Genomic DNA, 12,824 nt, shown 5'->3' with positions numbered 1-12,824 from the left:
CAAGGCGCGTATCCCGGTCCGCCAGAGCGGCACCGCCAGGCAGCGCCGGGAACACCGGCGTTCCCGAGCGGTCCCGCCGCCCCCGTGTCGCGGCGGGGCGGCAGCGCCGGGCGTCACCCGGGGGCCAGCGGGGCAGCAGCCTCCGCCCCCGCTCTACCCGGCGGCACACCGGGCAGCCAGGGCACGGGAGGGGATGCTTTCCCTTCCCTCCGCCAGCCTGGGCTGCGGGAGCCGCGGGCAGCGGCGGGGAGGGAGCGCAGGCACAGCCGTCCGGGCGGCCCCGATTCCCAGCGACGGTTCCGGGGAGGTTCTCGTCGTTCCCTGTTCGGAGCCCTCTGCGGGGAGCAAGCCCGGCCCGGCAGCCGGGGCAGGCCCTGCCACGCTCTCCCTCCGTTCGTCCGTCCCTCCCTCCCACCCTCGCTGTGTCCCCCGCAGCCGCCCGCGCTCGCCCGGCGCTGCCGCCTCTCTCCCGCACCCGGTCACCGACACCCCGCCCCGAGCCGACCCGGCGGCAGAGGCCCCTTCCCGCTTACCTCGAGAGAGGCCCGGCGGGGGCCGGCGCCACCCGAGGCAGGACGGACGCACGGATGGTTATAAGGATGGATGGAGAGCGGGACGGGAGCGGGGATCCGGGAGAGCCGCGCTCGGCCGGGTGCGAACTGCGCCAAGCGGCGGCCGTTGGTGCAGCGCGTGCACGCGCACGCGCGCTCCCGCTGGCGGCGGGTTGCGGGGGCGCGCCTCGCCCCGGGCGCCACGTGACCTGGGATCGGCGCGGGCCGGGAGGGGAGGGGGGACAGGGAAGGAGGCGCGTGGCCCGTGTGCGCGTGCGCCCGGCGGGGGAGCGGGAGCGGGAGCGGGAGCGGGAGCGGCGGGCGCGGCCGCGGGAAGCACGTATCAGTGTCCCGGTACCTTCCGCCGGGACTCGGCCCGTCCGCCCCGCCAGCCTCCCTCGGGCGCGGGGCCACGGCGATCGGCGGCCAATCCCTGTCGGGTGCAGCTGTTCAGAAACCGCGGTCTGAGCCGGGACGCGGGATTAACACCTCGTGACAGGGGGTCGGGAGAGAAGCCCTCACGGTGTTTGCCGCTTTATGCGTCTGTCACTGCATACGTCTCCTGAAAGTTATTGGTCTACCCACAGGAAGATGGGAAATATTTATTTTCATGTATATATAAATACCTATATACCATAGTTTCAAGTTGTGTCTCAGTCTCAAGCTGCTCCAGGGGAGGTTTGGGTTGGACATTAGGAGGAATTTCCTCACAGAAAGGGTGATTAAACATTGGAATGGGCTGCCCAGGGAGGCAGTGGAGTCACCATCCCTGGAGGTGTTTAAGGAAAGACTGGACATGGTACTTTAGTGCCATGGTCTAGTTGACAAAGTGATGTTGGGTCATAGGTTGGACTCTGATCCTGAAGGTCTTTGCCAACCTAACTGATTCCGTGATTCTGTAATATTTATTTATTTATTTAGTAATGAAAGTATAGAATTGCAAAATCAGAACATGTCCAGCAGGCCACGAATGCGTTTCAGGTCAGCAGCTTCATTTGCCCATTGCTTTTGTGATTCATGCTGCCGCTTGCTGAACTTAACTTGGTTGTATGTTATTATTTACCTGAGTCACCCTATTGCCCAGAGGCCCCAGATGATACTGACACATAATATGTACTAAAACAGGACAATATTCTAGCCCCAGACAACTTGCAGTGTGAAAAAGAGAAAAGGAGAAGTAGCATAATTGGAAATACAATTCGGATTTCACAAAAGAGAATTAGGTGTTTTATCACTACTCATGTAACTGTATTATTTAACTGTATTATTTGTTTATCAACTACTTTTTCATCCACCAATCTGTTGACAAGAGTTTTGTTGAAAGCTGGCTTTGCCCCACTTGGTGTTAGAGCCATTTTAAGCTCTCACATAGATTTTATGTAGTTGTCACGTACTAAGAAATCAGGCTGCTCAACAGAGTATTCAGTGCAACTGACAAAAAGACATGTTAGCTTGCAGAATAATATAATATAGAGACAAAATTTATTGTGGTAGTCCACCTATCTCTTGAAAGATCCTTGGCAATCTTTTTTACCAGTCCTACAAAGAGATAAGATCTATTTATTCATCTGTACCTCCTGGGACAAGCTGCCTAAAAGATTATAGCCAATGAGTTTGCTTATTTGCAGATAATATATTTAAATCCCTTTGAGCATGGAACTAAAACAAATCTATTCCTACATAACATGCGGGCTGGATTTTTGAAGAAAGCAGTTCATGGAAGAAACATGAACACAGAATTAGATGGATAGGGTGAGTATATTATACATATGTAAAAAGGAAGGTCAGATTTCATGCCTGCCTATTTTGATGATGTTATTGTCATGTCAGAAATTCCGAGTCACTCTTGGAACACTTTCCAGGACTCAGGACACATGGAAGCAACAAAGACTAATGGAGCAATTTTCCACCCTTCAGTGCAACCATTTTTCAGCTGCAGCAGTTTTCTGAAGAGGCCTCCTGTTTGAGTATAATATTCCAATAATAATTACCTAGTCACATTAGCATAACATCTGTCACAAACACACGGTCTGCACTACAGATCATTTCTCTGCTTTGCAGAGTTCCTTATTTGGCACCTTAGTTGCTTAGTTTGTGAGGGTAACCACATCAGCAATTGCTCAAACAGGCTATTTTCATTTGTGTTTCTGTAATCTTATCTTTGCTGGTCATAACAGCAAGAGATTTTTTTTGGTTGAGAAGAGATTCTCCTTTTCAACACCAGACAGCCCTATTCACAGGGAGATAAGAGGTAGGGGCTAAATCTATCGTATGTCTTCAAATATCAACATTAAACTAGATCCTATTATAAAAATAAGCCAGAAAAATCTTTACTTGAAATGGGGTAATGAAGGGGTAAGTCATACTTTTCTATTTCAAACCTGGAATAGGTGCTTCCAATTAAAGAGCATTTGTTTGAAAACACAATGTTTTCTTTCTAGGTAATATTTACCATTCCAAAATTGTCATCTCCGGATGAAAAAGATTACAGAAGTAGACATGCCTTGGTATTCTCCTTTTGCATTCTGTACTCTTTTAGACTTGCACATGGATTATGATCAAGCTGAAAAGTGACCTGAATTTTCCACAGCTATATCTATCAAACGAGGTTTGTTTCCCTTCTGATTGTGTGGTTAAGCCCCGTGGTGGTGTAGATACGATCTCTCTATAACTATGCATGATTTGTGGTCCTTGTTGAACCATAACTCACTGGTTAAACCAGGGCCTCCAGGCCACAGGTACCCTGCCACCTCCTTTACATTCCTTTTGCCTTTTCACCACAAATGTCACTATTGTTTTCTGCATCAGGGACAGGGAAGGGTGTGAGGAGAGCAGTTGCTTACCGATTTGGCTTTTTTGATGGAGAGGAAGCCATTTGAAAGTGTGTTGCATAAATCAGTGGCTCTCTGGCTCTCCAACTGCCAGATCATGTCCAGCTTCAGTAGTATGTGAAAGAGATAGGCTGCTTAAGGCTAGGCAAGAAATGATGAAAGGTATCTAGCACAGTGCCAGGGGCAAATCACAGATCTGGGAGGATATAGGGTGCTAGGCATGGCTTTGGTTAAGTCTCAGAAAATTCATGGTTCTGCAGATAGTAAAGAGCTGTGGATATAGAGATGTAGCACCAGTCTGCAGCTTGCACTGGTGTGCTCAACATGTTGCCAACACTTGTAGATGAAAATAAAAATGGCCTTCTGCTTAGTCGTTACCGCAGTTTAAAAACAAAAAAGTCTTTAACCACATAAGGCAAAAAAAGCAAGACATTGGTGGTGAGCTATTGTTATGTCATTTTGCATGTTTGTACAACACCCAGAAATGCTGTCTGGAGCAGTCATTTATTCCATACCCACCAGATAGGATATCCTTTTTTTTTCTTTAATGTGCTTTAGACTCATATCTTATTCTGTAAACCTGTGAGGCTCCTTATCTCTGCATCTTAGTCACGACTTAGTGTTTTCAGTAACTTCTCTGAGATCAGAATGACATTATGACAGTATGTTACAATTTAGTTTAGTTTATCTTTTTAATTCCATTTAACAGTCCAAAACAAATTAGGGAAGTTAATAGCAAGGATTCAGGGATATAAGGAACTGTACGCTGAGCCACCAAAATATTTAAGCACACCAATAGTCCCACAGGTTGATGAAGTTGTGTGTAGATTTAATGTATTTGGTTAAGCCAGCACACTCAGATCAAGTCTCATGTGAGCGATATTTCTCCGTTCTTTGTCAATCATTAACAGCTGTTTCACAAACCATTTTCTGATAATAGATATGATAGGATTTCAGGCCTCCTGAAAGGAGGTTGCAAAGTTCCTTCTCCTTGCCATAATCACAGCCTAATTAAGTAGGAGGTTTTATTCTGCTGCTGTTGGTATATGTGATGAAATGGTAAATGGAAATGATTGTATCAAATCTGATGGATGGTAGAAGATGCAAGATAGGGAAAGAGGGAAGGAAAGGTGTTTCATTTGAAAATTTGCAGGAGATTACAGGAAAGACCTCTCACATAATGAAATGGGAGATGGAACAAGGGCAAAAGTCAGCAGAAGATTGCAACCAAATCTGGTACCTTCCTTCCTCTCCATTGGTCTCAGCCCCTCACCATCTCTCTCATAGTACCTTCATCTCTACAGGCCCTTGTGGAACAGAGCTGTTTTCTCTAACATTTTTCTCCTTACAGCTTTTGCTGTTCTTTTCCCTGACCAACATTTTGCTTCAATTATTAAAACCTAATGTCCTTTTAGCAAGGCAAATAAACCCCAAACCTGTGTGGAAAGATTTGTTGCAGGTATCTGTCTGGCCAGTGTAAGTGCAGATTAAATGGAATATTGTTCATGCATGGACCTTATAGTTGTTGTTCAAGGATACAGAGCAGAAGTTCACCCTATGCTAGTTTAAGGATAATCTCAGTTTGCAACTAGCTGCTTCAAAGATTATGGCTTAATGTATTACCAAATTATGGTTGTCAGTCTCAGACCACAGACAGATCTGCCTCAATAATTGGCTAACAAATCCGGAACTAATTCTCAGAAGAACTCAAGGACAGCTGAGCTCACAATGTCTTTACTACAGTGGAAGGCAAAGCCTACTTTTTCATCTTCTTTCATCTTCAAAAATCACCCTTTGTGCTTTTGGAAGGTGATTAGATAATATAGCTTATTGCAACACTTTCCCTTACTGTTAAATACAGTTGTTGTAACACAAGAACATAAATTTCTAACAGTTATAAATTTGAACATAAAGAGTAGTGTGTGCTGCAATGGAACATTTAGGTGAGAAATAAGATAATAATCAGAACAGGCACTTCAGTTAAATATTGCAACCAGTGCCTGAGTTTAAATGTAGTCAAATGGTTCCGTGTGTTTGATGGGACATTCTGTTGCTACAGAAATAATTTGCATTCTATCATTATGTAATGTACCGAAACTGAAACAATTTTTTCATACTTATAATGGAGAACAAAATATGAATCATACATTTAAAACACAAGGAAGAAATTATTCAACCGTGGTAACACAGTAAGCTTTAGTATATTCAACAATTCTATTAATATTAATTTTGAACATTTTGTTATACATTTGTGAACAACTACAGCTTAAGTAATCAAAATAAAAAAATGGGGGGTTAATCTTTGATGTTTATCTTATTACTATGCATAACAACACTATGCTTCTGGATAGCTAATAGATTCCCGTAGAACAATACTGATGTGACTCCATTTCCAGCTTTCTGAGGAACCATCCAAATTTAACAAAAGAAAACCCCCAAACTTTAGCACAATTTATTTTAGATTTTTAAAGGTATTTCCAGAAGTTTTAATTGAAATATCAGGAAAACAGTGATTTTTTTTTTTCAGCAAAAAGCTAAGACCTGATTCTGCTACACTGACACAAAAGAAAAATCTGCCATTGGCTTCATGGTGAGCAAAATGGGCTTTGTAATATGAGATTTGGGATATTTTTAGAACATTCTTCTGAGATCTATCTTGATTTCTATTAAAACTAATGAAAAGACCCCTGTGGCATTTTGCAGGAATTGGATCAGGCTCTCAGTGGTACAGTCTGTTCTATATATAACTTAGACACTGCCGTAGGTGTTTGCGGGAAACAGGTTCCCAACCCCAAGGAGCTGTAAGAGGTGATGGATTTTGAGAGATGTAAGACAGGTTGAAACAATTGCCACGGCAAAGGGGAGTTGTGTGACACAACCTGCAGTTTTGTACTGCTTTTGAAAGGCCAGACTCTGGCAGGGTGATGAAATTGCACATCTGTGGATATTTATTATTTTCTGTAACAGTGGCATGAGAAATTACATGTATTTGGGTTCCCATTTTGAAAGTCTCCTACGGTGGAAATCCTTCTTACTGCATTTCTCTGTGGGACCTATGCCTATGTCGTTCACTGCCATGCTATAATACATAGATATGTAGAACAAGCTGTGATGTGGAACTGAATCAAGCTCTGTGTGTCAAACAGTACCTAAATTTAATAGGATGATTTTAGTTGTAGTTCAGTCTGTATTTAAGTTTCTCCCACTACCATTTTGTGTAGCAGTCAGTATTTTGATTTTTTCTCTCTTGTGTCTGTCACTCACTGTGGACCATCCAAGTTATTTAAATCCTTTACATTGTTTACAGAGATGTTATTACTCTAATTGCCTACATATAAGTGTCCTATCCAGTATTTCATCCAGTGTGAATATTTCTGTTGGTTTTAAAAAGAGTGGAATAGAATTCTATTGGAATTCTACTAGAAGGAAATGGATTTCTTTCCATCAGAGATATCAGTGTTTCAACTTCTATGCATTTACATGCTATTCAGATTCTGTGCTTTCTTATGCTAACAGTTGGATTAGGATGGATTAGAAACTGATATTTCTCATGTTTTCAATATTTCCACATTTGTCATATATCCAACACCTAAAAATACCAGTGGAATTCAGTAATCTTTCGTCAATAATCCATCTAGAAAAAGACAGTACAATATGATTGAGCCTCCTAAGAGTTGAAATCAATAAGAATATTTTCTTAGTAATTAAAATATCTTATTTTCGTCTCTTATGTTTAATAATTACTGGTCACTTTAAAGTCGAACTCAGCTTGCATAGTAACAAAATAAATTCTGACCTTTATTTTTATTGGTTTGTTTTTCAGCTTGAACTCTGCTTCTTCCATGGTATCTAAGCATCTCCAAATGAGTCATATTTTCCTATATCCTCAGTACATAAACATGTGAATGAACACAGTAATGAATGTGAATGAGCACAGCAGAGATTCTTGGCTTATATTTATTCCTTACATGGTCCTTACATGGACCATGAAGCTACCCTCTCTTATAAGAAACCAGTGAGTCTGATGCTACTGAGTGGAACAAGAGGTACAGTTGGGCTGAGTCACTGAGGGGAAGAAGGACAGTGGGTTTAGAAGAAATGTGAGTGCTGTAGAAAAAAGTGTGGAGCGAAGTGAACATATGGGGCAGCCCATACTTTAGGGTGAATGCCATATCCACAGTAACTCACCAAGACCACGAGGGAATGGAGTGGACTGAAAAGCAGTCATGCGAGTCTTGGAGTTAGGAAATGGCCAGATGTCGTCCTGATCCACCTGATGAAACAGGTTTGCATGAAAGAAGCTTGGATCAAAAGTAAACCTACTTATGGCCCCCCTGCATCCATAGGAGATGGTTCTGTTTCTGGGGATCTTCCATTGTGGCCAAACTGGTCATGGTGAAAAGTAGAGCCCACATGGTGTTAGGAGGACTGCATGTATCATTTCCTTGAAAAAGTAAGTGGTGTCTGCCTCAAGCTGTGATGACCTAGAAGTATCGATTAACACATCTACATGATACCAACATTCTTTTGCAGCGTAGTAAATATATCAGTTCTGGACAGAATTCGCTCTAATGAACTTTGCTGATCATGGACATTTAGTAATTAAATTCACATTGTCAGTACATAGATCATTATTCAGATACTTAGAAATTCCTGCAGTGCAATTATCTGGTATTGAGACATAAATGCCCATCTACTATGCATTTAAAGTTAGAAACTATTACAAATGTTATAAAAAAGACCACTAATAAACTTTTGTGTTAAAATATTATGGCTAGTATACCACTCGTGAAATCTCAGCTTGAATTTACTATCCAGTTCATGACAAGATCATGTTCTTCATTCAAGTTCAGTGGGGTTTACCCAAGGCTGCTTTTTCCACTGGTTTCTTTCCCTGCCTATCCAAGCTTTCTCTAGGCTGAGGAAGCATTTCTGCTACTCCTGCTTTTCCATCAGTCTTCTTTGGTGCTCCTTTGTTGCTTTTTGTATCCTTTTTTGTTTCCACAGGAGGGATTTCATTTGGATCAGGTGTCTCTTCTGTATCAACATGAGGCTTAATACAATCTGATTTAGGAGAAGTAATGAAATTTGCCTTGTATTTACTGTGCTTAGCAATATTTCTTTCACATTGGTTATGACCTTATCATGTTCTTTTCCTCTTCCCATACCCATATAAAGAGATTCAGTATCACAAATAACGTTACTACTTTTTATGGCACCAAAACCAAGCTCAAGTCTTTATGGTCTCTAATTAAAATCTTTATGAAGTAGATCCTGTAAAACATTACAGATGTAAATAATTGCTTCCCACTTAAGTCACCTAATTTACAGGATTGCTCAGAAATGTCTACCCATAGCCATAAAGCAAGAGAGGAGAGAAATGCAGTAAAATACTTGTTCTTGCCTTAGGAGCAGAAAGGCAAGTGCATAAGAGTATTAATTGTTCTGTCAGCAATGATATAACATGTATACATCCTGTATACAAAGAAAAAATACTTATGCAAAAATACGTAAAACATGTTCTGATAATCTTGGAATGTAAAACTTATTTGGAACTAAAATGTTCTACATGAGGGAGCTGTAATTGTGAAGAATAAATCAATGTCCAAATAGCAATAATATAGTAACAGTCTAAAAGAACAATAAAAATCTGTAATATACAAGAATGCTGAATCACCAGAGAACTTTAAATTCTCCACTCTTTTTCTAAATTGGAGAAAAAATGGTTGCTTTTAATTCCAACTTTACCATTCAATATGGACATAAAGCTAAAAGAGAATAATTGATTAATCTCAAATAATGGCAATACAATCAGGAGTTTCTAAAATACTTAGGCATTTAGGACCTCTTAATCAGCAAGACCTTTTTTTCTAGGTGAAGTGTCAAAGATCCAGCTGCTGAAATGAGTCTCACTGTGGAAAATAACACTATCTGTGTATGTATACATGATTGCAAAGTCTTTCCTCTGCTTCAGAAATTTAGAAGTATTTATTATGACAAAAAACTTTAATCATACAGGTGAGTCAAGGTGAGAATCCACAGTGAAGTAGGAAAGGTGATTTAAAAATGTTGATTTAAATCTCTTTCACTGAAGTTTAACCTGGCAATTCAAACTTTGCATCTGTTGTTAATTAAGAGCGTGCGTACTGTAAACTTGATTGATTAGGACCTATGAAATATTGATTGCCACAGACTATGGACTCCATAATGTTCAACAATTTTTTCGTTTGAATAGAAGACCATAAACATGAAAGCACTCTTACCTTTCTTTTCCCCTTCCTTCTGTTTGCTTGTCATTGTTTTTTTCTTTTTAGGTACATTTTTATTATTTTGATCGTGTCCTTGGACTGTGTCAGTCTGCCCTGATACAGGCATCACAATCACCTGAAGCAAAGCAAGAGCAAAAAGTGCACAAGCGAGAAATGTGGATACATCACAAATTCAGTCTGAAACCACCGTAACTGAATCCCTGGCAGAAGCATGTTTCGAGGCAGCTATTACTCTAACTTTCATGGACACATCTACCAAAGTGAAGCAAAGCAAAATAAAATCCAGCCTGTTACCTGGGAGGTGACCCACTTGTGTTCCCTGGTAGTTCTGCCGAAAGGAGGGAGGCAAGAGGACAGATTTTTGAAAATAAAGTAGTAGAAATAAGCTGCTGCCAAAATGCAATCATTATTAAAAATATGCTAATACTAAGTAATAAACATCAGTTATCAGTTATTGCAAAGAGCAAGTCATATTCTCTTGCACTCTGGAGGATGGAAGAGCTGTGACACTTGTTTCTATGGTATATATCCCTGGACAAAGATGGAGCGACCTGCATATCATCCTTGCATTGGCTTCATGTCATACTAAGAAAAATTATTAAATCATTTAAAATTTTTTTAATTTAAATTTTTCCGAGTTCTTTAAACTCAAAAAGTTTGCTGCATATCTAATTACAGATCTTCTCATTATTGTATTTTGAGATTTTAAAATTAAGCTATGTTACTTTGTCTGACATGCAGCTGCTGTGACTAAGTAGTCTGAACTTTTTTTTATAAGAGATTACTAATGTACATAATTACACAAGTAAATCTTAAAATTGCAATAATGTCATCAAGTTTGATACTTGAGTTTTAACCATTTTAGGAGATAAGGCTGTGTGAACACATACTGAATGCTGAAAACACATTATCTTTACATAATTTCATGTTAAAACTCCCTGTGACGTGAAATCTGTTCTGAAAGAAAAAAGATTCATACCAGATAAACTTAACACGTTCCTTGATACTGGTGATACTATTAGTGCATAAAGTTAGGCACATGGTAACATGTTTTGGTAATTTATAAGTCTGATCTAAATCTGGACTATTTTTATAAAGATTAAGATCATGATCATTAGCCCTTTACAGAAACTGATTTAAAAAAAAATAAAAAAATTGCAAAAATCAGCACTTTCACCATTGATAACTATGTTGAATCTATTTTTACCTGAACCATCAAGAATTTCCTCATGCTTTCACTTCACCTTTGATGTTAGCTAACAGTAAACCTCAGATGGCAAGGGTTTAAGTGAGCATTAACTGTACAACACTTAGTAGTGGCATTCTCACAGAAATGCCAGTACTGCACCAAAATGAGTCCCAGGGAAACAGCAGTATGTCTGCAGTCACAGTAGCCAAAAACGACAAGGGACAGTACGTGAAAGGTGCGCACAGATCATGCTTGTAGTGAAAATATATGTGTTAGTTCTTTAGAGTTTGATGTGAAGAATTGTGCCGTTGTGAAACTAGTAATGAAGAGATTATAGACATGGGACATTGCTCTCCTAACTAGCAACTGGCTGGTAACTGCTTCTGATCCTATCCTATGTATATCTAGTATCATATATATATATCCTATATATGTCTAGCAGGATCTGTTGCTTTTCCTCAGTGAATAATAATTAATGGCACTGTAAAATAGCTGACATGGAGTTTTTATTCTATGTAAGTGTGTTCAAAGATCTGGACAGATGTTTTTTTCTCTGAAACATTTTTATCCAAAAAACCCCCCCCAAAAAACCCCAACCACATTTTTTTCCTATGTTCCAGTGAAGATTCTTTTTGCAGCTTTAAAAGATCTTGATGAAATATGTTATTTATGGATCTCCAATGTCAATTTTGAATGAAATTAACTGACACTTTGATCTAACAAAATACTTACCCTTAAATCACAATTCGTGAGCAGGTCCGTTGAGAAAGCACAAGACTACTCCTGTGCCAGAATTTGCAAAAATACCTTGTTGAGTTGAGATATGAAGTAGTGAAGGTCTGGACAGAAAGGTGTGAAGAGATGCCATTGTGAGTTTTGTCATAAACAGCAAAGTGAAGATTAACAGGGATCTAAAGGGAAGCTAATTAGAGTGTGAAAGCATTAATGTGCTAAGATAATGTGTACAACTACCAGAGCTGTGACTAGTAAAACAAGACAGTGAAACCACCTTGTGATAGAAGGAAAGAAGTGAATTCAGTTTATTTGTGAACAGAGAGGAGAGTTCATACATTTTTACAGATACATACACACACACACATATTAGTATCCTGGCCTACTAAGCCTTATTTTCATTTATGTTACAGTACTTTTACCCCATTTGGGCAGATTAAACAATATTTCAGGATGTAAATGACACCCATTTTAAGGCTTCTCTAAATTAACACAGCAATACAAAGAGGCCTCAACGTAGACAAAAACCAGCACTAATTTCTCTATGATCTAACACATTCCATCTATGCTACTTTACCAAACCTGGAATAAATCCTAACTGCTGCTCAAAAATGCCTTGATCATTTTCGATCTTTCCATCTACCACATCAGTTGCTTCCACTGAAACAATTCTTGACCCTTTCCTTCCAGATGCTCCAGGGAAAGGGTCAAATGTTGGACCTGTGTTAGAACACAACTGGCCCTGTTTTCCCTGGCACAATAAGTGTTCTAGAAGCAAAAGTGAAGTGAATGGAAAAATCCAAGGCTGCCTGCTGAAGCAGAAAGCCATTTACACACACTAATTATGTCAGCCTATCATCCAAAATCTCCCCCATACTTCTTTCTTCTAGTCTTAAATTCATGCTTTCATTTCTGTTTTTCTTGCTCAGGCTCCCTCTCTTCCTCAGGTATATACACACTTACGGTGACATCACTGGTCTCTGTACCGTACTTGTTCTTCACCACAATGCTGTATTTCCCAGAGTCGTGTGTGGACACAGTAGAAATGGAAAAGCTGACATTTTTTCCTGATTCAAACCTCAGGATGCAATTAGCATCTGATACAAATGATTTTTCGTTCTTCAGCCATGAGACCTCTGGAGTGGGATCTCCCCAGACAGTGCAAGAGAGATTAAGTGCCTGTAGAGAAAATAGAAAGGAATTATGAGTCAGTGAATATTTGCTACATTTTTTAATGCCTCACTCTCCAAAT

At 40.3% G+C, this 12,824-nt stretch overlaps 2 protein-coding genes across 3 annotated transcripts in view; both read right to left on the bottom strand.

Moving 5' to 3' along the window:
* The window catches only part of LPIN2 (lipin 2), a 46,209-nt gene extending 45,483 nt beyond the window's left edge, over positions 1–726 (bottom strand). Inside the window, exon 1 of the mRNA XM_051774970.1 lies at positions 534–726. The gene's annotated coding sequence lies outside the window, so the exon portion shown is untranslated. The remainder of the gene's footprint in view (positions 1–533) is intronic.
* Positions 727–8,216: 7,490 nt separating this feature from the next.
* Positions 8,217–12,824, bottom strand: part of MYOM1 (myomesin 1) — an 82,183-nt gene continuing 77,575 nt past the window's right edge. Inside the window, exons 38-40 of one of the 2 annotated variants that reach the window (XM_051774668.1) lie at positions 12,536–12,751; positions 9,646–9,766; positions 8,217–8,446 (exon numbers count right to left, since the gene is read on the bottom strand). In XM_051774668.1, coding sequence (XP_051630628.1) covers positions 8,232–8,446; positions 9,646–9,766; positions 12,536–12,751 — 552 coding nt within the window. In that variant the 3' untranslated portion in view covers positions 8,217–8,231. Of the gene's footprint in view, positions 8,447–9,645; positions 9,767–11,850; positions 12,752–12,824 lie in introns of those variants that run through there. The other variant, XM_051774664.1, reaches the window with a different exon arrangement.

Source organism: Manacus candei, unplaced genomic scaffold, assembly GCF_025592945.1.
Source record: "Manacus candei isolate 608988 ecotype Guabito, Panama unplaced genomic scaffold, ASM2559294v1 h1tg000008l, whole genome shotgun sequence".
NCBI lineage: Eukaryota > Metazoa > Chordata > Aves > Passeriformes > Pipridae > Manacus > Manacus candei.
The sequence above is the reverse complement of the archived record's forward strand: the minus strand, read 5'-3'. Positions and strand labels throughout refer to the sequence as shown.